This window comes from Protopterus annectens, chromosome 1.part2 (genome assembly GCF_019279795.1).
Source record: "Protopterus annectens isolate FY-2018-M chromosome 1.part2, PAN1.0, whole genome shotgun sequence".
NCBI classification, from domain to species: domain Eukaryota; kingdom Metazoa; phylum Chordata; order Ceratodontiformes; family Protopteridae; genus Protopterus; species Protopterus annectens.
In genome coordinates this window covers 920,518,988-920,546,604 of record NC_056727.1, presented here as the reverse complement: position 1 = coordinate 920,546,604, position 27,617 = coordinate 920,518,988, and the positions used below count along the sequence as shown (strand labels likewise).

General features: G+C 43.5%; 1 protein-coding gene across 1 annotated transcript in view; it reads left to right on the top strand.

The window, feature by feature from the left end:
- LOC122792422 (nuclear RNA export factor 1-like) overlaps nucleotides 1-26,976 on the top strand; it is a 1,378,427-nt gene extending 1,351,451 nt beyond the window's left edge. Inside the window, exon 12 of the mRNA XM_044060210.1 lies at nucleotides 26,869-26,976. Coding sequence (XP_043916145.1) covers nucleotides 26,869-26,976 — 108 coding nt within the window. The remainder of the gene's footprint in view (nucleotides 1-26,868) is intronic.
- The last annotated feature ends 641 nt before the right edge of the window (nucleotides 26,977-27,617 follow it).

The window sequence follows — 27,617 nt, the reverse complement described above, 5'->3', positions numbered from 1 at the left end:
GGGGACCCAAGTTGATAGCAATCTCTCCTTTGACAACCACATTGCCAAAGTGGTTAGAAAGACCTTCTACATAGCCCACCTCATCATGAAAGGATTCACATCTAGATCAAGAGAGGTAATCGTGCCCCTTTATTCATCCCTCATCAAGCCCATCATAGAATACAATGCCCCCTTTGGGATGTACCTTACCCGACACCTGCAGCAATTAGAAAGACCCCAAAAGTACCTCACCAGGAGGAACAAGGGACTCAAACAGATGCCATATGCTGCTCGGTTAAAAATACTCCAGCTCTACTCAGTTGCATACGGCCTACTTCGAGGCGATCTATGCCTGACATATAAAGCTATGTCCAACCCAGAATTAATGGACATGCTCCACCTCAGTAAATCTAAATCCCTTAGAGCCATGCGCTCGAGGGACTTGAACCTCAGCACAGAAATAAATAGAACATGCTGGAGGGACAGATTCATAACCCAGAGGCTCCCTTCGCTCTGGAATAGAATTACAATTCATGTTAGGCAGAGCACCTCACTGTCTCTCTTCAAGAAGAATCTTGATGAGTGGATGAGGGATCGTAGGTTTGTCCTGGGGATTACTTCTGTGTCACTATTAGACAGAGACACGGTAAACTAAACTTTAAAAAGGGCACAGTATACTCAAATCAAGGGGTGACGTAAGCCAAACACAATCGGGCTAGGCTTATAAATGCCCCCAGGGCAGATAGCCTAGTATGAACCTATGAACCTATAAGATACCAACTTTGATAATGGAGATAGGTCCCCAGGATCACTACCTGATGATGTCTCATTTAGAGACACCCTAGAATTCTTAAAGAGGGTGGCTTGTCTCTCGACAGTCCTTTCCAGGAGGAGGTGGTACTCCTGTTGGCTTTTGGAGCTGGCCTGTCTACCTCCTGGGTGACTCCACCCACTGACAAGCTCATTGATTTGGTCTTTCAATGGGCATGGAAGGAACCTGACACCCTTGAGTCGATCCCCAAGAGACCAGACAGGATCCTGATACCACCAAAGTACGGAGAGTTTTGGACCAAGGGAGTACCAGTTCATGCCATGGTCATGGCATTGGCCAGAAAGAAGGAACTAGCAGAGCAAAGTTCCTCTGTCCATCCCCCTACCAGGGAGTCTAGGGAGTTTGACAGATTTGTGAAGCGTGTTTATGCTTCAGCGACCTGTGCCCTTCAGTCACTGAATTATTTGACACACTTCACTAGACTTCAGAGGGATTTGATCAAAGAACTTACCAAATCCCTTTCTAGGACCATAACCTCTGAGGCAGAGAACTCTGTTGCCTCGCAGTTGGCTACCCTTCAATCCATTTCTAACTCATACATAAGGCTTATATGTCACACAGCTGAAAGTACCGCACAGGTGACCCATTCAGACATTTCAATCAGAAGACATGCCTGGATGCACTTGTGTAACTTTGCGAAACCCTTCAAAGCTTCTTCTGTCAGTGCTGCCTTTGATGGAAGTTACTTATTTGTCTCCAGTGTTAGACACACTCTCTAAGTGTGAGCAGGAAGGGAAAACCCTGTTGGTTATGGGCGTAGATCTTTCAATTCATCAATGGATCTTTTCTAGGAACCAACGAGGTGGTTGAAAAATATTGTTTTAAAAAATCCCAGGTTCCCTTCTAAGATCCATGTGGAGATAGTTTCCCCAGGGGTAGATGACGGAACTCTAAAGGAAGATGCTATCTGCACAGCAGAGGTGGTCCTCATAACCAGGGAGCTAGGGATTCCTTCTCTGACACCTACCAACGCATCTGAAAGTAGGCCTGACTGTCATCCCTGGAGGCATTCTGGGGTCATCTATCCCTGCACCAGAGAGCCTGGCTAGAAATTACCAAAGATTCATGGGTGCGGAGGATAATATCCAGAGGTTATATAATACCCTTTTTCCATCCACCCCCACTAGTATCAAACAATATCCCTGATGTTCTACCCAATCAGAATGAAACAGCAGCACTAGAAATACAAAAGCTGCTAGGAAAAAAGAGTCATCCAAGAAGTCCTCCCAGACCAGGAAGAGTCCAGAACTTACTCAGTATTCTTTCTATTGCCAAAGAAAACAGGGGACTGGAGACCGATTTTAGATCTCAGCAATCGTAATCAATTGGTTCTGCACACAAAGTTCCATATGGTCACGGTTCAGTCCATTCTGCCTTTGCTCTACACTGGATGTGCTCGATAGATTTTCAGGATGTGTACTATCATGTCAAAATGAACAGATGATCCAGGAGATATCTATGCTTCAGGCTGGGAGACCGTCATTGCCTATTCAAAGCTCTGTCCTTTGGCCTCAACACAGCCCCCATGGTGTTTACCAAGTGTATGGCAGGAGTAGCAGCTCACTTGAGACTGCAGGGATTCCAGGTATTTCCATATGTAGATGACTGGCGAATAACTGCATTGACCAAGCATCAACTGATTCTAGCTCGAGTTTACATACTCCAGTTATGCTCCCATTTGGGAATCTCAGTCATTTACAACAAATCTCATCTGGAACCAACACAAACATTGGAATTCATCGGTGCCTTGCTCAATATGACCACTCAAACAGTATCTCTTCCTCTGTCAAGAGTTCACACTATTCAGTTCTAGGTCAGAAATATCTTTCAAAGTTCTTCTCTCTCAACTCAACTAGTCCTTCAAGCTTTAGGATTTATGTCAGCGGCAAGCATCCTGGTACCATTGTCAAGGTACCATATAAGAATTCCTCAGTGGATATTGACAACTCAGTGGTCCATTCTTTACCATCCCTTGTCCAGTCAGATCAAAATAATCTGGGCATGCAGAAATTATCCCCTATGGTGGATACACCCCAGGCAAATACAAGAAGGCTGCCCCTTTGTTCTCTTGCAACCCAAGGCCATAGTGACCACGAACACATCCTTGATTAGGAGGGGGGGCACTTCTGGGAAAAGACAGTCCAATGCACATGGTCCCCCGAAGAGAACAACACCATATCAATGTCCAGGAGATGAGAGTAGTCCTTCCAGTGTTGTGAAACTTCCAAGACAGTCTTCCCACCAGGACTATTGTGATCCATATGTACAGTATGTCAGTAGTCTGGTACTTCAGTAAATAAAGGGGGACCCAGTTCTTAACCCCTGTGTCGAGAAGCTGTGAGAGTGTGGCAGAGGGCAATCTCATCCAGTTGATTTCTGATAGCAACACACATTCCAGGGAGATCCAGCATGATTGCAGACAAGTTAAGCAGGTCCATTTTAATGCCTCATGAGTGGTCCCACAATATGAAGGTTACAGAAAGGATTTTCCGTGGATGGGGATAACCATACTGCAATCTCTTTGCATCTCTCCTCAACAACAAGTGTAGTAGATTCATTGTCCTCATGTCCCGTTAACTCTAATGCCCACATTTCTTCAAAAAGCATCTCGATTGAAGAACACAGTTATCCTCATTGCCCCTCACTGGCCTCATCAGATGTGATTTTCCTTTGTTTGACTTCATGTACTTTGTCCTCCATGGTTTCTGGATCTAACTCCAGACCTACTCTCCTCTGGTGGACATGAGTCATCCAGACTTTCCAACCCTAAAAGTGATCACATGGTTTCTCCACTTCCGTTGATTGCTAGATAGCCCAGGCTTTCCTTCCCTGTCCATCACATTCTTGTATCATCTCACAAGGTTTCTACCAGGAAACTTTAGAGAAGAAAATGTACAATCCACAGAACATTTCTGCCACCATTTGGAACGCCTGCTTCACACATCATTCTGCTGCTTGATTCTGCTGGTTGCTGCCAGCTTTGAGATAAGTGCCCCATTGGGGATTTATTTCATTGCTACTGTGGAAGCCAAATTCCACATAAGGATAGGCATGATCTTTGTCTTTTCTGTCAAGGCTGAATTCACGACCATTGTTCTTGCTCCATTTGTCAGGCCTTTGTTCTAAAGACATTGCAAAGCCGACTTTCAGCTTTGAATTGTTACTTGGAGAATCAACAATTAAAAAGATTAGCTAAGGATGTTATGGAGGGTTCCATGGGACCTTCGGCCTAGCCAGTTTGAAGAGGAAAGTCGGTAAGCCTAGGCCTGAATCCTCTTCTGCTGCACCTCTATCTGCTGACGTATCCCTTGAGGTTAGTGAAGACCCGGAGTTACATTTGGAGGTTGTGGCTGGCTCTTCAGCCATTACTACCTCAGAAGCCGTTAAGGAATCCAACCTAGGCGCATCCTGAGAGGCAGTGCAGACATCCATTTCAAACAGACAAGGGGAACCACAGTATATAGCGCTAGAAGAGTCCAGGTACATACCACTTACTCCAGCTGGGGAACAAATCCTGGTGTCGGCCGCTGAAGCCAGGCCTACATCGGGTTCTTCTACTGATCATCATGCAGAAATGCATGTTAAGAAAAAATAAAAATAAAAAGCATTCTCAGGCCCCCACTTCTCCACAGTCTGACTTGGATACATTCTCTCAGGGGTTGAAAAGGGTTTGATGACTCTTAAGCCTTCCACTGCCGTTTATGTTCCCTCTTTTACTTCTTCTCCTATTAGGAGGGTTAGGGAACAGGAGTTCTGTGATGATGACTCTTTGTCTGACGAGGATTCCTTGGCATGCTGTACACAAATTGCATCCCATTTACAATATGTTTTCTCAGCGGAGGAATCCAGTGGTGCAGATTCTCAAGTGGAAGAGATTTCATTTTGGGAGACCATTAACGAGATAAGAGAATTTTTTTAAATGGGACTGCTCTCAGGTCTCTGAAGTGCAAAAAAGGTATTATGACTTTTACAGATGGAATATCCTGCTCCTTTGGCTGTGCCACCTGTTATGCCAGTATTTTTGGACACCTTCTCTACTTCTAAGCTCTCAAATTCACAGGCTCTTGCTCCTAAAAGGCCTTACAGGTTTTACAAGGTGCATGACGACTGCAGATTCCTTTATAAGCATCCTTCAGATGATCCGGCTGTGGTATCCACTGCTTCTGACAAATCCTCTAGGTTGTCACCCATCTTCTAAGCTTCTAGCTTCTTTCTTCAGATAAGGAGAGTAAGATAATGGAAAGGCTAGGTAAGAAGGTATACACTTCTGCCAGTTTGGCTTTGAAAGCTGTAACCTATCAATCCCACGTGTGAAGCTATTCCTTGGCCCTTCTTTCACAGGCATCTCAAGCTCTTTCACAGCTTCCAGATTTGGACCTAAAAAATCAGGTTATGTCCCTTGTAGCAGCTTATTCTCAGTTGAAGCATCCTCTAGAGCATCTCTTTCTGGCTATGTCCATAGAAGATACTTTTAGTTGAGGCTTCAACCACTGCCAGATGACATCAAAGCAAAATTGATGAATGCACCTCTGGATAACACTGATCTGTTTGGTACTGCAGCTGTAGATTTATTTAAGTCCTTACAAGAAAAGGGAAAGGAACTTCAAGACTTAAAGTGCATTTTTATGTCTCCTGTCTCAAAATTCCACAGAAATGTTCTATGAATTCCTTTTTTAGGAGATAGACACATCCGTCTTCTTCTTATGCTGCTTCCTCTAGACCTAAGAAAACTACTAGAAGGCCTCCACTGCCTGATTACTGTTTCAGGTCCCTCATCTCAGCAGCCCTTTCCAGCCAGGCCAGGTAGTCTGTGACTACCAATAGCTTCCAAATCTTACTTCTCTTTCTCTTTGTCTAACCCTGTCTCTTCCAGCTTGGAAAAGTATAACTTACGATTACTGGGTTCTTTCTGTTATGCAACACAGATGTTTCATGACTTGGAACAAACTTAATCCTTTCATGGGTGTTCCTCAACCCCCTACAGATCATTTGGATTTGTTTCCACTAGTCCTATGGGAATTACTTTCTCAAAGTACAATTTAACATGTACCTCAGAACCAAAGAGGCAGGGAAGTTTACACAAGAATGTTTCTTGTCCCCAGAAGAGATGGTCCTTGGAGACCAATTCCTGACAGATCCCATTTAAACACCTTTCTAAAAGTATCAACTTTCTGAATGCTGTCTTTACAGACTTTGTTTCCTTTGATTCTTTCTCAGGCTTACATGGCTTCTCTGGACATCAAGGATGCCTACCTTCACATACCTATCCAGCCTCTTTACAGGAAATGTTTATGTTTCTCTGTGGCTTCTTTGCACTTTCAGTTCTCTTCCTTGCCCTTTGGTCTTTCCACTGCCCCAAGGGTATTCACAGAGTACTTGGCCTCTGCGGTTGCTTTTCTCAGGGTGAGGGGATTTCAGATGTATCCATACCTGGAAGATCTTCTTTTTCTGGCTCCTCTCTCAGAACAGTTAATTCAAAATCTGCATTTTGCCATTTCTGTCCTGCAAAGCTTGGGGTTTGCCATACATTTCAGAAAAAAAACTTCTTTCCCTTTTTCAGGATCACATCTTCCTAGGGTGCAGGCTAAGAACAGATCTCATGATGACTTTTCTTCCACCAGAAGAAAATTCTTTCTCTCACTTCCTTCTTCCGCAGTCTTCTGCCTCTTCCCTCCATTACTGCCTGGGAGTTTCTAAGACTTCTGGAGTTTATGCTATCCACAATACCTGTACTGCCCATTGCAAAACCCCACATGAGGAAATTTCAGTGGTACCTAAAATCTGTTTGGACGCAGCATGCTCACCCACTGGAGTTTATGCTCCCTTTTCTCCCATGTCTAAAATCCAAGCTTCTTTGGTGGATTCAGCAATTTTCTCTGACTACAGGCCTTCCTCTTCATCTGCTCTAGCCAACTCAAGACTTGCTCACATATACCTCGTGTGACATCCCCACTCTAGGCCAGTAATCAAGGACTTTGAATCCTCACCACTGGCACTGGACAGGGACGTTCACTTGTAACAAAAATGGATACACCCATTATTTACAGATGCATCTCTCTGCATCGAGCACCGTTTCACTTAAGAGCACACAGGAAACACACTCAGTCTGGGGTCTGGGTTTCCCCTCTGTCCAGATTCCCAATAAGACTCCCCACTGGCACAGCTATAGAGTTCAGACCTCAGCTGAGTGTCCAAGCCAGGTCCTCCAGCACCCTCTGTGTAAAACTAGTGCTTCATGTCCCTGCTCCAAGTAGCTGATGCACACACACTTTGAGATTTGATTTTCACACACATACCCCTGGGGATGGTGGCACAGATTTGCTAGCTGTGCTCGTATCTTCCCAGACTATAAGATGTTACACATTGCCACCAGACACCCCAAAGCCAACTACTCTAAGGCATTTACAAGGGTACCCAATTATACTGAGTGAAATTAATATTAATACAAATGGTAATGTTGACCAAACAGCCAGGCTTTCAGGAGTGGCCACTGTGTCGCCAATAGATATAAGTACTCTCAAAGGTTAAAATATTCTCTAAAGGACTAGCCACAATGAAAAGTTTAAATATATTTAATAATAAATAATAAAAGAACTTGAAAATGTGGAATATCTAATTACAGTAAACACTAAAGTTTCAGCCATAGGAAGTATTAAAAATAACACAGTTGGACAGCTTCACACAGTTATAGAAAAACAATACTTAACTAATCTCACTATATTTTCCTGACTGATCTAAAGAATTAATATTCCCTGATTAGTTAGTAGTGCAAGGCAAGATGAAGTAGGTAAGCGATCCTTCTAGTCAAATTACAAAAACATAGTGCCATGAGACTTCAGTCTCACCTAGTATTAGAATATCATTTTTAGTGATGGATTTCAGAAAGATATCACATACATCTGGTGATCTGACTTCTGGTTCCAGTGCAATCCCCCATTGCTAAAAGCTGACAGGATTTAGCACCTATGTGTCAATAATACACATACACAGAGCCTTGCTAAGTTCTGTTGCAGCTCCTGGAAGTCATAAAACAATTTCAAACCTCCACCCTTCCAGAGTAACAATTAGTTCACCCAATGACAATGCAGGAAGCTTCCTAGTATAGACGTTTTGTCTGTGGCTGCATTGAGAACTGTAAGATACAATCTTTATGACCTAAGCCAAGTAATTTAATTTTAAACTATTTTCAGAGTTTGAGCTTAACCTCTTCTCTTTCAGTATCCTCTGTTAAAACATATACATTTAAACAGTTGATAATACATGCATATTTATTTTTCTGGCCAGCAGAACACACTGTTGGTGCATTTTTAGCACAATCAACTTTACAAATACATTTTTCAGTACAAGTATCTGTACAAATCAGTTTAATATATGAATGACATATAATTCTTTACAAAATTCCAGCTAGCTGTGCTGGCATATGTTGCACATCTACTTCTGTACTTCTCCTGGCATAGTTGGCAGTACCTCACATCATCACATGACTCCCCCTTTGAAGATTCAAGCTAGTTTTTCAAGTGACCCTTGATAAATGCTGCTTGAAAGGAATGAGCCTGTCTGGGAATACATTAACCTATACCCTATCTTGAGATCCCATCTGACTTGGTATTGCGGACCCCACTACAGTGCTGCACTGTCATATCATATCCCTGTAACCTTAGGCTCCACCATAGTAACTTGGCATTTGGCTAGCTGGGTTGCTGTAACCATAGGTCCCCCTCAGACTCCTCATGGCTCCGACTGCAAATACTTAGCACCAGAGCCTCCCTATCATGGTAAGGTTTCATCATGGTCATCATGTTTCATTCTGCCTAGCAGTTCTACCATGTAGTTAACATCACTGAACTTCTTTAACAATTTGATGGGTCTCTCATAAGTTGCCTGAAGCTTATTGTGTCTGACAGGAATGAGAACCATAACCTGCTGTCCCATAGCATACTGTTGGGCTATAGCATTCCTGTCATACCAGACCTTTTTCTGCTGTTGAGCTCCTGACAGGTTCTCCGAGGCCAAGCCCATGAGCTCCCTAAGCCTTGTCTTGTCTTGAGGCTTAGGACATATGCCACAACAGACTCCTTGTGGGATTGACACTCACTCTCTCACTCATCACAAATCAAATCTAAAGGCCCCCCTCACCCTATGCCCATACAGCAGCTCAAAGGGTGAAAACCCTGTGGATTCCTGGGGTACCTGTCTGTATGCAAACAGCAGATGGGGCAGATAATTCTCCCACTCTCTCTTAAACTAGTCTGCAAATGGCTGTAGCATGGTCTTTAGTGTAGAGTTTAACCTGTCGACAAGACTATTAGTTTGAGGATGGTAGGGGGCGGTCTTTAGGTGCTTCACCCCACAGTGCTTTCACATTCAAGCCAGCAGGTCTGATATGAAGTTGGCACCTCTGTCAGTCATTATTTCTCTCAAGAAACCTACCCTGCTGAAAATCTCTAACAAGGCATTTGCCATCCTCTCTGTCTCAATGGAGGACAGAGTTACTGCCTCAGGGTGTCTGGTAGCATAATCTACTACCACCAGGTTATACTTTTCCTTGTGGAACTAGGGGGTACTCTGAGGCCTCACAATATCCATAGCTACCCTCTGAAACGGCTCCTCAGTCACAGGCAAAAGCATCAATGGAGCTTTGACCTTGTCTCTTGCCTTGCCTACTTTTTGGCACTGCTCACGGGTCCTGCAGTACCCTGTTACATCCCTTGTAATCCCAAGCTAATAAAGATTCTACATAATACGTCTCTTGGTATGCTTTATGCCCATATGACCTGCAAAAGGCATGTCTGGCTATGGCTAGGAGTGCCAGACAGTAGGGTCTAGGCACTGCCAACTGAGGTATTACCTCACCTTCTAGCCATCCATCAGGTGTCCACTCTCTGTATAATAGCCCTTTGTTCCAGTAGACAGACTCTCCTTTTCCTTGAGAATCAGGTGCCTCCCAAGCTATCTCCCTGAAGCCTTTTAGTGTAGGTTCCAAGAGCTGAGCCTGTCTCTTCTTTATATGTGTACCTCTTCCCAGCTCCCCTTCCACAGGAAGTCTGGTATCCTCTGACAGTGGTACCTCACTATCAGCCTGGGTACTACCACTTACCTCTGTCCTTGTAGTCACTCTGTCCAAGGGAACATCAGTAACTACCAGCAGCTGTGGCTCACCATCAGGCACACTGCTACAGGGTAGCTTCCTTCCTGAAATAGCCACCTCACCAGTCCTGGGTTCAGGTGTGAGGTCTGTCTGGGTCTCCCCCAAGCTACCAGACCCACATGCCTGTCTCCAAGTCTGCTTGCATGCACACACAAGATACTGCATTATCAGAATCATTTCCTATCAGAACATCTGCAAGGAGTCAATTGTGAGACACACAGATGTCCCTCTCACCAGGTTGGATAAGGAAACAGCCACAGTCAGTTGTCTGTCAGATGCCAGGATCCACCACATCACACATGCACTCAAGTCTCTCAACCCCAGGCACTGTTATGACTCCATCATAGTCTCTGTTGGTGTGAACAACTTGAGACGTACCTCACTGGACTATATGAAGAGAGACATGACTGAGCTCTCTGATTCTGTGTGTCAGTCAGGTATGACCCTAGCCTTAAGCAGTATTGTACTTTTGCCTAGAATGATACCTCAGTACAAACAAAAAATGATTGCCTTCAACAATTGGATTAGTTTTTGGTGTCATTCAAAAGGGATCCAGTATCTGTCAACCTAAGATGACATAGTTGAAAGACCTTGATGCTTTGCCAGAGATGGTCTGCATCTGTCACCCTTGGTTTTTCAGTTACTGGCTAAGACTCTTGCCATCCCCATAGTGCATTTTTTATTCATTTTCACAAGAACAAAATTCCCGATGTAAAAATATCCTCTAAAAACAACCTCAGGGTTATGCTGATAAATGGTAGGACTCTAAACCAGAAACTGTACTGACTGGAAGCAGTCCTCACCCTAGAAGATGCTGACATTTGTACAGTCACCGAGACCTTGTTGAAAGCTGCGGAGAGCACTCCAGCTATACCAAGTGACATTTCCTTCCACACTTTCAGACCAAAAACTGAAGGAGTGAGAACTAATGGAGGTATTGTATCACTATGCATTAAAGATAAATACACCTCAAGATTGGTTAAACAGCATGATTCCCTTGAATTACTGCAGGTGCAATTGACTGTAGGTAAGACCCCTCTTCAGGTCATTGCCAACTATAAGACTCCCTCCAAGAATCAGGACATCCACTCAGCCTGCGTGAATCTACTTGAGTTAATCAGGATATAACCAAACACTCTGGTTTTGGGTGGCTTTAATTACCCTTCCATAGACTGGGTAAATTATACGTGTTCTGATTCACTTGCCCAAAGGTTACTGGACTTCGTTAACTCCAATGCCCTGGACCAGCTGGTTGACATACCCACAAGGGGCTCAAACATCCTGGACCTGGTACTCACCAACATGGGGGACCACTGCACCACCCCCAGTGTGTGAGCATCCCTGGTGAGATCTGACCACAAATCAGCCTTGCTAAAAGTAACTGTAGCACAAGACCCCCTTCCCCCAGCAACAAGTAGACTAAAAAACTTCTCCAAGGTCAATTATAACCGCTTATGTGATGGCATAAATAGCTTTATAGCCCCTCCCCCCAGTGATGGAACAGACACCTATACTGGGTTATGCACCAATGCTTTATACAAGCACCTGTACAGTTGTATCAAGAAAAAACAAACCTCCCTGGTGGACAACTTCCATTAATAGGCTATACAATAGGAGAAAGAAATTGCTGTCTAAGAGTAGGAAAGAATGGTCTCAAAACTGGAAACACTCCCTCCTCAACTTAAACAAACCTTCACCCTTCCAGAGTAGCAATTTGATGTTCTTCTGTTCATATGAGGGAGTCTGCCTCCAGTTGATTCATACGCCCAGCCGTTATATCAAAGCTGAACCGCTACTGCAGAATATGTGTAATGCATCAAACAGTGAACGTCAGCCATAAACAGATGTTGGGTATAAAGCGGATGTCAGCACATACCTACTTCAAAACTTTTCTGACGCCTGTTTGACTACCAGCTCCAGTCGTCATTCACTTCAGAAGTGGTCTTTGTTCTTAAGATAAGTACCCCATAGGGTTTTTTTTGTTATCTTACTCACTACTGTGTTTATTTTTTGTGAGTCAATCTCAGTTAAGAAGGGCAAGTGTCAGAGTGGAAGGCATATTCCACATAAAGACACTTACAAGCTCTGTTTACTTTACTTAGGGCCAGAACATGACCATATGTCTTGTAGCATCTGTAAGGCCTTTGTTCCCAAGACCCTTAGGAGCCATCTTGCATCCCTTAGGCTGTATTTGGAAAATCAGTGTCTTAAATGCCTTGCTTGGGATATGGACCCGACGTTGGCCCCTTCAGATGAGCCTTAAACCAAAAAGGGCAAAAAGCTCTCGACCTGAACCGTTGGCTACTCTCTGTAACCCAGGTGTTCCTGCCGAGGCTGATGAAGGCCTGGAGGCCACTTCGGATTTTACTGAGTTTCCTTCGATGATTACCCATGGGGAAGCCTTTAAGGAGTCTCTTAGCACGTCCCAGAGGGAATCGCACGTGTCCGATTCTGTTGCTGGGGGAGAACCAAGGCTCATTATCTCCAAAGCCCCACATGGGGTTACCCAAATAGTAGTACAGGAAGACGTTTCCTCAGATGTCATCGATTGTCATCCAATGTCCGGACCTCAAACATTCCTTTGTATGTAGGAGGGCCCTATAAAAAAGGAACAGAAGACTAAGCATATCTCTTTGCCCCAGCCAAGTTTGTCCTCCGATGTACCTCCTGAGTGGGAAGCCTTTACTCAAAGCCTCCTTAATGCATTCCTGACCTTGTGCAGCCTGCATCATCTGTCCAGGCCCCTCTTTCACCCAGTCCTGGGAAAAGGCCTGTTCAAGAGGTTTCCTTCAAGGAAGAGGACTCATCTGGCGATGAATCTTTAGCTTACTCTTCCCAACTGACTTCTCCCCTGAGTTATACCTCCCGGGAGGAGGAGGAGTCCAGTGGTACAGATTCCCCTGGGGAAGACATTAACTTTAAGGAAACTGTTGTGCATATGAAGGACTTCTTTAAATGGGACTGCTGTCAGGTCTCTGATACCCAAAAGAGGTATTTTGACCTCTTGGAAATGGAGTTCCCTAGTCCCTCTGCCATTCCCCCTGTACTTCCTGCTTTTTTGGATGCTTTTGCTGTTGCCTCCAAATTTTCTGTCACCCAACCTCAAGCTTCTAAGTGCCATAATAGAGTTTATAAAGTACCTAAGGATGCTAGGTTTCTCTTCAAGGCCCCCTCAGCTGACCCCTCTATTTTTTCTGTAGCTACAGATAAGACTTCTAAATTGCTTCCCTCCACTTCCTTACACCCCTCTGATAAAGAGAGTAAAATTAGAGAGGCTAGGCAAAAAAGTTTACATATCTGCCACTCTGGCTTTTAGAGCCATGAATTACCAAACTCATATGTCTGAATACTCTCTGTCTCTCATGGCAGATGCTACCAAGCTCATCTCAGAACTTCCAGATATCCCTAGTAAGGCTAACATTTCTATCATTCTAAAATCTTGTAGCCAAGTCACTAGGCACTCCATAAAGTGCAGTTATGATGCTGTGGAGGCATCAATCAGGGCGGCAGCATCAGAATCTGTTTTAAGGAGGTATTCTTGGCTTAGGTTGCATCCCCTCCCAGATGATATTAAAGCCAAGCTTATGGACGCCCCCTTAGACAACAAGACCCTCTTTGGCTGTGCTACTACAGAGCTTTTCAAAGCTCTCCAGGAAAAGGGGAAGGAGTTACAGGATCTAAAGCACATTTATGTTTCTCCTGTTCCCCACTTCCAGAGGAATTATCCAGCTAGGACTTCCTTTGTAGGAAAGGCGTCCAAGTACCATACTCCCAGGGGGATAAAGGATACTAGAAAGCAGGTTCCTTCAAGATCCTCCTCTTCCAACTCCTTCTCAAAAGTAGTCCTTTCAAGGAAAGCCTCGTAGCCTGTGACTACCAGTCCCTAAACCCCAACACTTCTCTGTCTCTCTTCTACTATCTCTGTCCTTCCCAGCTTCAACACTGATAACCCAGGACTCTTGTGTCCTCTCAGTTATCAAACTTCATGGTCTGGGAATCCCTGGCAACCTTCAAAAGGTATTCCCCAACAGCCTCGGGACCAAGTGGATCTCTTCCCTACTGTCCTGAAATCCTTGCTTTCCCAGGATATCATCCAAGAGGTGCCTCCAAAGTCTATGGGCAAAGAGTTTTATTCAAGAATGTTTCCGGTCCCCAGGAAAGAAGGCCCATGGAGACCTATGTTGGATATGTCTCATATGAACACCTCTCTAAAGGTCCCTTCCTTCTGGATGCAATCCCTTCCTACTCTCCTTCCCCTGATTCTTCTTTAGGCATATGTAGTGTCTCTAGTCATAAAAGATGCCTATCTCCACATTCCTATTCATCCCCGTGTCAGGAAATTACTGCATTTCTGTGTAGATTCATCTCATGTTCAATTCTGTGCTTTGACATTTTGTCTATCTGCGGCCACCAGAGTATTCACAAAATGTTTAGCCCCTGTCATAGCTTTCTGCAGAGTACAGGGCATACAAATTTTACCCTATCTGGACGATCTTCTCATCCAGGCCTCAACCCCTGCAGGAGGTACAAGAACACCTGCACTTTGCAATGCCCCATCTGAAAACTTTGGGGTTCACTTTAAATCTTCAGAAATCTTCTCTGATCCCTTCCCAGGACCATGTATTCCTGGGATGCAGAATTCTTTCTCTTCCAATGATGGCTTGCATACCTCCAGAATAAAATACTGTCCCTCACCACTTACTTTCAGGCAGTGATCCCACTTCAATCCGTCACAGCCAGAGAATTCCTTCGACTGTTGGGTTTCATGGCCTTCACTATTCCCATGGTACCCTTGGCAAGGATACACATGAAGAAGTTTCAGTGGTTTCTGAGGAGTGTCTGGAAACAGCATCTTCACCCTTTGGACTATGTAATTCTCCTGTTGCCCTGTTTAACAAGCAGTTACAATGGTGGATAGCACAGGTTTCAAAAAACCCAGGCCTTCCTCTCCAACCTTCCTCTCCCAACCAGGATCTGTACACAGATGTGTCAGACAGGGGTTGAGGGCAACTCTAGAGAATTGGAGGGTGAGAGGTGTGTGGACTTTGCTCCAGTCAAAGGAGCATATCAACATCAAAGAAATGAGGGCTGTGATTTTTGCCCTAAAAATTTTCAAAGACAAAATCCAACCAGGCATGTTGAGATGGTTCACAGACAACACTACAGCCCTCTGGTGCATCAACAAGCACGGAGGGACAAAATCCTACCTCTTTTGCAGATTGCCCCTGTATGTCTGGGAGATTGCTCAAGTCAGTCAGGTTTCCCTGTAGGCTGTGTACATTCCTTCAGCTCAGAATGTGATGGCAGATTCATTAAGCAGGTCCTTGGCCCATTCCCACGAATGGATGTTAAACAAGGATGTGTTCCTGGACCTGGTCCATCGATGGGGTACTCCACAGGTGGATCTGTTTTCCTCCCCCATGATCAGACAACTTCGCAAATACTGCTCCTGAATCCCAAACCCGGGAACATGGAGGGTAGATGCTCTTTCCTTTCCAAAAAGTTCTGCTGAAAGTTCAGAAAGAACAACCAGAAATCTTTGCTGGTGACTCCCTTTTGGCCAAGACAGCATTCGTTCCCCCTTCTTCATCAGCTAGCCAAGGGCAATCACCACAAGTTACCCCACAGGATTAATGTTCTCACACAGGAAAAGGGGTCTGTAATACACCTTCAAATCTCCACCCTAAATCTAACACTATGGGTGATAGTGCTCTGATCCTTTTTAGGCACCTTTACACTGAGGATGCGCTACAGGTTCTGCAGGAGTCCAGAAAACCCACTACCAGAAAATCCTGACCATCCAAATGGAAAATGTTTTCTGTCTGCTGTCTAAAAAACAAACTTCAACCACTGTCGGTGGATCCATCAATGGTCATGTCTTACCAGTGGGAGCTGATGAAAGGTGGCTTGTCATACTCTTTCATCCAGGCACACCTATCTGCCATCAAAGCATGTTTACCTTTGACTCCCCCCTTGGTGTCCAGGTTGGAAATCAAGCATTTCCTAAAAGGAGTCACATATCAGACCACCAAGGAAACCAATCCCTCCTCCTTGGGATCTCAACTTTGTGCTTGAAAAGCTTACACTGGCTCGATTTGAACCAGCTAAGACCTCTTCCCTTCAACATTGCACTTGGAAAACTCTTCTCCTGGTGGCTATCACTTAAGCCAGAAGAGTTTTTGAACTTCAGCCCCTTATGGTCTACTCCCCTTTCACAGTCTTCCATAGGGACAGGGTATCGGTTCATACCAATCCTTTGTTCATGCCTAAGGTGGTGAATGAGCTGTCACTAAATGAAGCTATTAACTTTCTCACCTTTTTCCCTTCCCCAAAATCATCTAATGAGAGGATCCTTCACACTTTGGATGTGAACAGATAGCTAAGATATTATCCGGCTAAAACCAAGCCCATCCAAAAATCAGACAGGCTTTTCATGTCATATCACCCAAGAGCCTTGGGACTCCCTGTTTCCAAGCAAACTATTTCCTCCTGGATTTTTAATGCCATTACCTTTTGTTACATCACTAATGGGAAGGACCTTCCTTTCCCAGTCCATGCACAGTCTACTAGAGCTGTGTCTTCTTCTGGGGCCTTCTTTAAAGGTCTGGATACAGCTTCCATTCTGGAAGCAGCTACATGGTTATCCGTTCATACCTTTCCCAAACACTATAAGTTGGAAATTGTTTCTAGGTCTAGAGCAGGATTTGCCAGGGCTATTCTGCATAGTTTTGTAGAAAATGTCTCTACTCCTACTCCTCCCAATCCCTCTTTTGCTTGAGCTTTGACATGCTCCCTCATGTTAAGGATACTGCAGCATATGAATAGAAGTACATAGATTAGTTGTGGAAAATCTTATCATAACCATAGATGTGCTTCTCCTTCTATATTCCCCCTGATACTTGCCTGACCGTATGTTTACTCACTCCATCAGGTTGGTGCTTGGCGGCATTCAGTTCTGAGGTAGGTATGTGCTGACATCCGCTTTATACCCAATGTCCGTTTATGACCGACATTCGCTATGTGATGCAGCTCGTCATATGTACCTTCGCAGTAGCGGTTTAGCTTTGGTATAATGGCCAGACGTACAAGTCAACCAGAGGCAGACTCCCTCATGTTATGGATACTGAAGCATATAGAAGAGAAGGATGTTTATGGTTATGGCAAGATTTTACACAACTAATCTTTCACCCCAATGACAATGCAGGAAGCTTCCTAGTACAGAATTTTTGTCTCTGACTGCATTGAGATCTGTAAGTTACAATCTTTATGGCCTAAGCCAGGTAATTTAATTGCAAACTATTTTCAGAGTTTGCGAATAGCCTGTTCACTTCCAGTATCCTCTGTTATAACATATCCATTTAAACAGTTACAATAATACATGTATATTTCTTTTTCTGTCCAGCAGGGCAAACGTTTGGTACATTTTAAACGCAAGCAGCTTTACCAATATATTTTTCAACACAAGCATCTGTACAAATCAGTTTGATATGTGAATGACATATAATTCTTTACAAAATTCCAGCTAGTTGTGCTAGCATATGTTACACAACCACTGTCCTACTTCTGCTGGCATAGCTGGCAATACCTCACATTGTCACACCTCAGACATAGGTTGGGGGGCAGCTTTTGCATCAGAGAAGGTACAGGATCTCTGGTCTGTTTCACAAAGGAAATAGCATATCAACATCATGGAAATGAGGGCTCTCACTCTAGCTCTTCAGGCTTTCCATCCCCTGTTTCATCCAGGCCCTCTGAAAGTGTTTATAGACAACACTACAGTCCTTTAGTATGCGGGCGGGGGGGGGGGCAAAGTCATACCTCCTTTGCAGGTTAGCTCTCATAGTATGGGACATGGCAGTTCAGTACAATGTGACTCTTCAAGCAGTTTACATCCCATCCATCCAAAACCTTGTGGCAGACACTCTAATCAGGTTCCTTGACTCAGTCCCATGAATGAATGTTTCACAGGGATGTGTTTCTGGACTTGGTCCATCAGTGGGGTACTCCTCTAGTGGATCTTTTGCCTCCCCTCTGAACTGACAACTTTTCTTTTTTTGCATCAGAGTCACAGATCATCTGGCTTGGAAGGTGTGCACCCTATCTTTCTCATGAAAGGGGATGTCGCTTTATGCATTCCCCCTTTCCTCTCATTCAGAAATTTCTGGTCTTAATTCAGCAAGACAAACCAAGAATCTTGCTGGTGACTCCCTTCTGGCCAAGACAACACTGGTTCCTTCTTCTTCTGCATTTAGCCAAGGGCAGTCATCACAAGTTACCTCACAGAGTGGACCTTCTCATACAGGACAAGGGATCTCTACTTCATCCACATCTGTTATCGTTACAACTTACTTTGTGGGTGATAAACTTTTGATTCCTTTTAGATACCTTTTTCTGAGGAGGTGTTTAGGGTTTTGCAGGAGGCTAGGAAAGCCACTACTAGAAAATCTTACTTATCCAGATGGAAGAGATTTTCCAGTTGGTGTCTCTCACATAATCTGGACCCATTTTCAGTGAATGTCCCAGTGATTCTTTCCTACTTATGAGTTACTTAAGAGTGGTTTGGCTTATTCTTCAGTGAAAGTTCACTTGTCAGCCATTTCTGCCTGTCTGCCATTATCTCCACCTTTGGCTTCCAGATTGGAAGTACATTTTTTTCTCAAAAGTGTCCTTCACATTAAACCTCCCAGGAAACCAGTTCCACGTCCTTGGGATTTGAATTATGCCGTAGAGAAGCTAACTGTAGCCCCTTTTGAACCTGCATCTTCAGCTTTGTTAAAGTTTTGTACCTGGAAAGCAGTTATTCTGCTAGCTTTAACCTCTGCTAGGAGGGTTTCTGAGATTCAGGCCTTTATGGCTTCTCTACCTTTTCTTGTTTTTCATAAGGATAGGGTCTCTTTGTATACTAATCCTTCCTTTACACCCAGGATGGTGAATAAGTTGTATGAGTTAAGAAAGATTGCTGTTAAGCTGCTGTTTCATTGTGAGTTGTTCTTAACTTTAAAATTGAGTAGCATAGTCTAGATACAGGTCTGCTGCATCCATAGCTTCAGCTCCAGCTACAAGTTTTCCCTTAGTAGCACTTGTGTTATCTTTTAGTAGTACTATTCTTAGACCTTCCTCCCTTTACCCTGTTAGCTCTTTCAGTTTCTGACAAATATGGAGGGACAATTTCCTGTATTTTCTCCTGCCGGTCTGGTCAATATAGGCATCCTGAGACAGTGTAGCAACTGCCTCATGTACATGGACAACCCTCCACTACTACAACCTAGGAACACAATTTGTGAAAGATGCAGTTACATCAAGCACCTAGTGTCATTGTTCTCTCCCCCACAAACCAGTATATCTGGCACTGAGAAGGTTGGCAATACGAACACCGCACCTCAAGCACCACCCACACCTACACAACACACCCCCACATATGCAGAGGTCCTCAACAAAAGCATATCCAAACAAAAGAAACCTCAGAGGCATAAACACATGCACACTCCACAGCCCACAACACCACACAGCACACATAGTCCTCACACCCGTATCTCACAGCTATTAAGGCCTAAACATAAACCCAACATATTAGTCATAGGAGACTCCATTGTGAGACACACAGATGTGCCCCTCATCAGGCTGGATAAGGAGAAAGGCACGGTTAGTTGTTTGTTGGGTGCCAGAATTCGCCATATCACCAATGCACCCAAGTCGCTCAACAGATACTGTTATGACTCTGTCATAGTCCATGTTGGAGTGAATGACTTGACACGTACCTCCCTGGACTGTGTGAAGAGAGACATGATCAAGCTCGCTGAGTATATGTCCCAGGCATGTATGTTCCTAGCCTTAAGCAGCATTCTACCATCACCCAGAATGATGTCTCAATACAAACAGAAAATGATTGACTTTAACAGTTGGCTTAGTTTCTGGTGTCATTCCAAGGGGATCCAGTACCTGACAGCCTGGGATGACATGATTGACAAGCCTTGATGCTTTGCCAGAGATGGCCTGCGTCTGTCTCCCTTGGGCTTCAGGCTCCTGGCAGAGGCTCTTGCCTCCTCCCATAGTGCCTTTTTTAGGCAATGCCATGAGGTCAAAACTACCAACATGAAAATTTCATCAAAACGTAAATTAAAGGTCATGCTGCTAAATGCTAGGAGTCTAAACATGAAACTGCACTCATTGCAAGCATTCTTAACCCTGGAAGAAGCTGACATTTGTGCAGTCACAGAAACCTGGTTCAAAGCTGCGGAGAGCACCCCTGCCATTACAGGTTACTCATCCTGTCATTAATTCAGACCCCAAACCATGGGCAGCAAAACAAAATGAGGTAGAGTTGCAATATATATAAAACAAATACACACATCTAGGCTGATCAAACAGTATGATACATAGGAAATACTCCAGGTGCAGTTAACAATTGACAAGACCCCTATTCAAATCATAGCTAGCTACAGGCCTCCAACTCTGACTCAAGATGCCCACTCCACCTATCTGGACGTCTTCGAATCTATCAAGATTCAACCGTGATCCTGGATGACTTTAACTATCCAACCATAGAATTGGAAGAAATACTCATACCAAAACACAAATGGCCAGAGATTCCTTGATTTCCTCAATGCAAATGCCTTGGACCAGTTGGTTGACACCCCACAAGAGGTGAAAATGTCTTGGACTTTGTATTAACCAGCATGAGTAAACACTGCAGCATCCCTGCAGTGTCATCATCCCTGGTAAGATCCAACCACATAGCAGTCACTTTCGAAGTCCCCCCCCCCCCCCAAACAAAAAACTTCTCCAAAGCTGATTACAACCTCCTGAGGGAAGGTATAAACAGCTTCACAGCCCCCTCCCCTGCCACAGAAACTGGCACATATGTCCAAACCTACATCAAAATACTGTATGAGCATTTATATAGCTGCATGGAATCAGGAATACCAGACAGGACAAAATCCTCCTCCTCAAGGAAGAGTAAACCTGTCTGGTGGACATCTAGAATAAATAAACTCTTTAATAAAAGGAAAAAAATTACTGTCCAGGACCAAGAAGGTGTCTAACTAGAAGCAATCTCTCCTTAGCCTGAACAAGCAAATAAGAGCACTAGTGAAATCCTCCAGAGCAAACTTCGAGTCGAAACTGGCCACATCTACTAAAGACAGTCATAAGACTTTCTTCACATATGTCCACAATCTCAAGGGAATAACCCGGATCTGCTCAGAACTGGTTATCAAGGACACTACATACACAAACCCTGTAGATATAGCCAACCTGCTGGCAGACATGTTCAGTGAAAACTTCACTCCCCCCCATCAGTAAAATAGGACATCCCCAGTACCTATCCCCCCCCTTATCTCTAGTGAGCAAGTCATCACTGCCCTCTCAAAGGCAAAAAAATACACCCTCCATGGGACCAGATACATCCCAGGCTGCATCCTACATTAACTCAGGCAGGAACTTGCAGCACCATTAGGCACCCTATTCAACCAAAGCCTGAGTACCGGCTTTGTCCCAGCCAAGTGGAAGACAGCTACTGACATCTCTTTGCACAAAGGTGGAGCATCCACTAATCCAGGCTTTATAGACCCATCAGCCTAACTAGCCTAATCTGCAAGGCCATGGAGCGGATTATGATGGACCTCATTGACAAGAACATTGGCAACCTCCAGACACTTGATCCCACACAGTTTGGTTTTGTCAAGGGAAGTCATGCCTGTTAAATTTGGTCAACTTCTTTGAGACAGTCACCAAGGCAATATTTGAGGAGAAGACGGTGCACACCACCTACCTTGACCTGGCCAAGGCCTTCGATACTATTCCCCACTCAGGTATAATAGATAAATTCTCTCAACTAGGCATCAATCCATATGTTACCAGATGGGTTTAGCCTTGAATATAATCTTATCATCATAGAGTGTCTTTTAGTTGGGCAAACTTGATCTGAGGTACTTGAGTGGAGTGGAGGGAAGTATGGGTAGGGGAGGAATCAGAGCCTTGGATCCAACAAGCTTCAAATTCGATGATGAGGTCAGATCCAGTTGGGTCTGACAAAAAACAGACAACGTGGATCTATTGTTATAGTATGTACATACATAACATTTGTTTTCATACTGTTGAGTCTGTTGCCATCCAGACAGAACATTAGATTTAATCCTTTTTTGCAAGTACTTCACTTGTAATTGTGTTATTATTATGTTGATATTTTGTTTTCTTGTAGCTGGGCTGAGGTCTTCTAAAAATCAGTGTTATATCCAATTAACAAAATTAACTAAATAATAAATAAATAAATGAGATTACACAAGCATGGAATTCAAGAGATTTTCAGATTTGGGAATTTTAGCATGTGACCTCTAGTCTTAATTATCCACAGTTTAAATAGTCAAGCTGAGAAGACATTTTTGTTGGAATATAAGAATCTCCCTTTGCAAGGTTCATGTCTTTACCCATATTTTCCTTGATCCTTAATAATTTGCTTCTTTGAACATGTGATCTCAATACTGTTTTTGTTCAGATTTTTATTTTGCTCTTATTGTAACAATCTTTGCAGATGTATTTATGCTTCAAGATAGCAGTGTCTTGAAAAGTGTGACAATTCCCATTTGCTTTTATTGTTAAACTAAGATGGAGTATGACAGTGTGTGTGTGTGTGTGTGTGTGTGGGGGGTCACTCATGAGAAATACTGAGGCTTGCACCCCTGCCCTACCAAACATTTGTTTGTTAATGTTTCTTTACCTCTTTGAAACCGTACATCTCTCAAGGGTTTGTGCAGTAGTGCAGTAATGCTCTAGCGGGAATAGGGAATAACAGTAGGCATCAAGGTGTTGTGTTTTAAGTATTGGAGTTTAAAGCTTTCATAATTGAACAGTCAGAAACCAGGTCATCTATTGCTGGGGTGTAGATTAAAGAGTGTAATACTATTTCAGCCTTATAGCCTGATTTCATTCAAAAAGAGACTGAAAGACAGCTGGTGCACACAAAGACACTACTCTGTTCACAGGCAAGTAGCCTGTTGTCTTTGAAAGGTGGGATAAAGTAAGACTGCAATAAGTTTCTACAGAAGAATAGCCAGAAGGCGTTAAGTCCTGAAAAGAAATCTGAGACATTTTTTCACCATTAAGTCCGAATGAGACAGTCTAGAAGGATCATGCCTGCTCAACTTGGTCAACTTCTTTGAGTCAGTCACCAGAGCTGTGGATGAAGGCAAGGTGGTTCATACAGCTTACGTTGATCTGGCCAAGGCCTTTGATACCATTCCACACTCAGGAATCATAGAAAAACTCACTAAGGTAGGCATCAACCCCTATATCACTAGGTGGGTTGCAAACTGGCTCACAGATAGAACCCACAGTGTGAAAGTAGCTGACTCTAAGTCAGACTGCCGACCAGTCACAAATGGAGTCCTATAGGGTTCAGTCCTGGGTCCTTTCCTGTTTGGTATCTACTTCTCTGAAGTCCAGGCAACACAAAGGGACTCTGGCTGACAAAGTTCCCAGACGATTGCAAGTTGGGAGCTATTATTAACTCCCCAAGTGATGTTGACATCCTACAGAAAGGCCTCAATGACACCAACGACTGGTATCAGAACCATGGCCTTAAGCTCAATGCCAAAACATGTGTTGTCATCCCCCTTGGAAAAAAAATGGTTCCCTTTAATTACCACATTGATGGCAGTCCACTGAACACAGAAGGTGTTATAAGAGATCTGGAAACACAGGTTGACAGCAACCTCTCTCTTGACCACCACATTGCCACTGTGGTCAGAAAGTCCTTCTGTGTGGCACATCTCATTACTAAGGGTTTTGCATCCAGGAAGAAAGAGGTCATTGTCTCCCTCTACTCTTCCCTCATTAGGCCAATCATAGAGTACAATGCCCCATTTGGCATGTACCTCACTAAACACATGCAACAACTGGAGAGGCCACAAAAGTACCTCGCAAAGAGGATCCTAGGCCTTAAACACTTGTCCTATATGGACAGACTCAAAAAAACTCCAAGTATTCTCTGTCTCATATCGCCTACTTAGAGGCAATCTCTGCTTGACTTACAAAGCCATGTCTGACCCAGCTCTGTTAAAAGTGCTACATCTAAAGAAATCCCAATCCCTCCACACTACACGTTCCAGAGACCTCAGCCTCATTACCACAATCAACAGAACATGCGAGAGGGACAGGCTCATAACCCAGAGACTGCGCATGCTATGGAATAGACTTCCCATACATGTCAAGCAGAGCACCTCACTGACCCTCTTCAAAAGAAATCTTGATGAGTGGATGGGAAATAGAAAATTCACCCCAGGGATCACTCCAGTGCCTCTACTCAACAGAGGCACTAGGAACTAAGGTCAGGTGGCACGATGCCAGGGTAATCCTATGGGCTGCTTGTAAAGGCTCCAGGGCCATTAACCTAGTACACACCTGTGAAAGTATGAAAATGAATATGTCTCACAGAGACTGTGTCACAGAGTCTTTCTGATGCTGTCAGCAGAGGTTGTCAAAGAAGTGCTCAGACAACTGACTGAGAAGGTGCTTGAAGAGACATTTGCTGAAGCAGCAGAGGATGAGCAGCAAAGAGCAGAGTATCCTTCTAGACTGTCTCATTCGGACTTAATGGTACCAGTTCATTGTACAGCAATATCAGAAGTGCAAAAGACAAACTGTGGAATAGCCTCTATCTGTCAGACCAGCTGATGTTTTGCTTGAAAAGAGAGAATGAGTTCAGAAAGGTATGTCAACTTTTTGTCTCCTTTGTTCCTCTTACGGAGGTTCTGCCTATGATTATGCAAACTTTTTGTCATCAGGTGACTAACTGCCCCTTGGATATTGCCGTCAAAGACTACTGGGCAGTCTTTTACTATAACTACACCTCTTAGTCTCTGTAGCATAAGTTAAGAAGTTTCCAGGAAGACTTCACCATTCATTTCTCATTACCATGCTTTAGTTACTGGAAAAAGACCATGCTTTATGTTTGTATTTACTGTTTATCCATTTATCCTGAATATTAAGAAGTTAGTGGAGCTGAAGTGTGGATGGATAAATGTTGTTACAACAGGCTATACTTACTCCAGTTGTTCTTTTAGTGTGGTATGTGTGCTATTAGAAAAGGAGAACTGGTGCTGTTCTTAACCCCTCCCTCCTTTTTAAAGGTACACAGGAGAGGTAGTAAGGCAGCACCTACTAACAGAATAATCAGCAAAGACTGCATAACAAAGTTTCTTGAAGTGAGCACCTGCATATAGTCTGTCACCTAATACAAGTGCTAACAGCCCTGTGGTTAATCTGTAACCTAATAAAAGCACTGACAGTTCTGCAGTCACACTATATGTAAACTGTGCCCACCCTGATTCTCAGAAGCAAGTTAAGGTGTGGGATGTAGTAGAACATTGCTCACGACTATATCAATGATATGGCTGCTTCCATTACTGGATTACAAGAATGTCCATTGCAGATGTTTGTGCTGCAGTCATTTATTCAGTACTTTGTATTCATTTATGAAGCAGTACTGCTTGGTCAATAATTCCTGGAGTCTTATCTGTTTTGTTTCCTTAGTACACCAGAGTTTTTTTTCCCCCAAGTTTTTTTTTCTTCGCACTGCCTGCTGATTTTGAGTTTCACCCTTACCTCATGTTGTTTCAGAGTCCAAGAGAGAGGTCGTCCCCAGGCAGCCATTACATTTTTTGCTTACCTTAACTTACACTACCCTCCCCCCACACACATTGTCCTATACAGGCTGGACTCCCACATTGCTGTGTCCTTTGATCCATGCATGCTTTCCCCCAACTGCAGTTCTCATATTGCTTGGAGAGGACTCGTCCTCATTTCTTAAAGCTAAGAGTGATGGAAGTTTGAACATGGACTGGATATTTCCTGGGTCAGTAGTTGACCACGCAATACTAACATAAGAATTACCCATTCTAAAGACTTAAACCTTGCCTGTGATATAAACAGGACCTGCTGGAGAGATGGGTATGTATCCCAGAGACTACTCCATCTCTGGAATAGGCTCCCCATTCATGTGAAGCAGAGTTCCTCCCTAACCCAATTCAAGTGTAACTTGGACAATTAGATGGGGAACAGGAAGTTCCTCCCTGGCTTGACACCTGTGTCCCTAATGGACACAGGCAACCTGTAAATGGTTCGTCTTCCAGGCCTCTGCTTGTAAATATTTCATCTCCAAAGCCCCTGCTTACACTTATCAAGGGTAACAGAACTTGTTAGATATTTGGGATGCATGGTTTGGCTTAAAAAGACCCTTGTGGTCATTAGCTTAGTAAACACCAATGAACCTAAGAACAGCTTCACAGAACCTGCGTGCATCATATGTATTCAAGTTTAGAGACTGCACAGAGAAGCCTGTTTGTCCATACAGTTTTGCCTAAAGTTGAACCAGTTTATATTAATTTATGTGAATTTGCATGCATGTCATGTGATACTTTGCATTATGAGATAATGTGTGCAGAAATTCATTATTTAGTATATTTCTGGTGTTTGATGAATGGAATTATTGATTTTTATGTTTATAATGCTGTCCAAGCTATGTTGTTTTAAAAATGACTGCGTTTGTTTCTAAGTACATAAGTATCTATGTAAATGAGTGTGTGTGTGTGTGTGTGTGTGTGTGTGTGTATATATATAAGTGAAAGCATACAGATGACATACATACATATATATGTATAGACACACATGTTTATATGTACATTAAACACATATTGCTGTTTCACACACAGTTGCCCGAGCATGTGCATACTATCACACACATGTACACACTTTGTTGTGTATGTATGCAGATAAGTTTGAAGAAGCATTAATTTTTACAGAGTATCTTCAGAAGTTGGTATGACATTGAAAGTAAGTTTATGTTTACTTATTGCATTATCAACCTGAACTGAGTTATTGTGGGTAATACAATGCATTTGTTGTTTTTCTTTAGGATGGTATTGAAATTCCTCCTTTGGTAGTTGTGACCATTGAAATGAACATTGCCCTTCCACCTTTAAAGGTAACTCAGTTATTGGTCATAGTTAATAACAGCTATTAATAAGATTGTTGTATTCATCTTACTGTTTATAAAAATAATGTTTATACCCATGTGTAATACAGAAGCATGGATGATGATAGCATGGATAGTTAGCTTCATGGCATAGCCATGCCTGTTGATCTACATGGCTGGGGTTCAGTTAGCAACCTTAGCACTGGAAAAGCTGACAAGAGCATGGAGAGGAATGAAGGAACTGCGCCCACTTGCCTTTTCCTGAGGGTTGGGATTGCGATTTATGCTGGTGAAGAGTACAGTCACTGTGTTGCTGGAGTCCTAGAAAACACAGCTGAATTTACACTAAGCTGGAAATGGGGCCACAGAGAAGGCAACCTGCAGCCACAGAAGTTGAATGTGGCATCATATTACCTCGTTGCATGCTCCTTGCGGGTGAGGCCCAAGTTAGTAAAGTCATCAGAGAGATCAGACATTCACCTTACAGGCCAGAATCTGAGTATAAGCCTGGAACTTGCACTAGGGGATAGCCATAAAATGTCTGCCTGTCCACAGTGTGATGTTCCCCCTCCTTGGTCAGCCTGTCCTTCATCCTAGTGGCCAGAGTAGAATGAATGGGACAGTTATGTTACCTGGGAAGTAAAACTAATGTTTAGTGGGAGGAAAAGGAAAGGTTAAAAAAAAGGTGA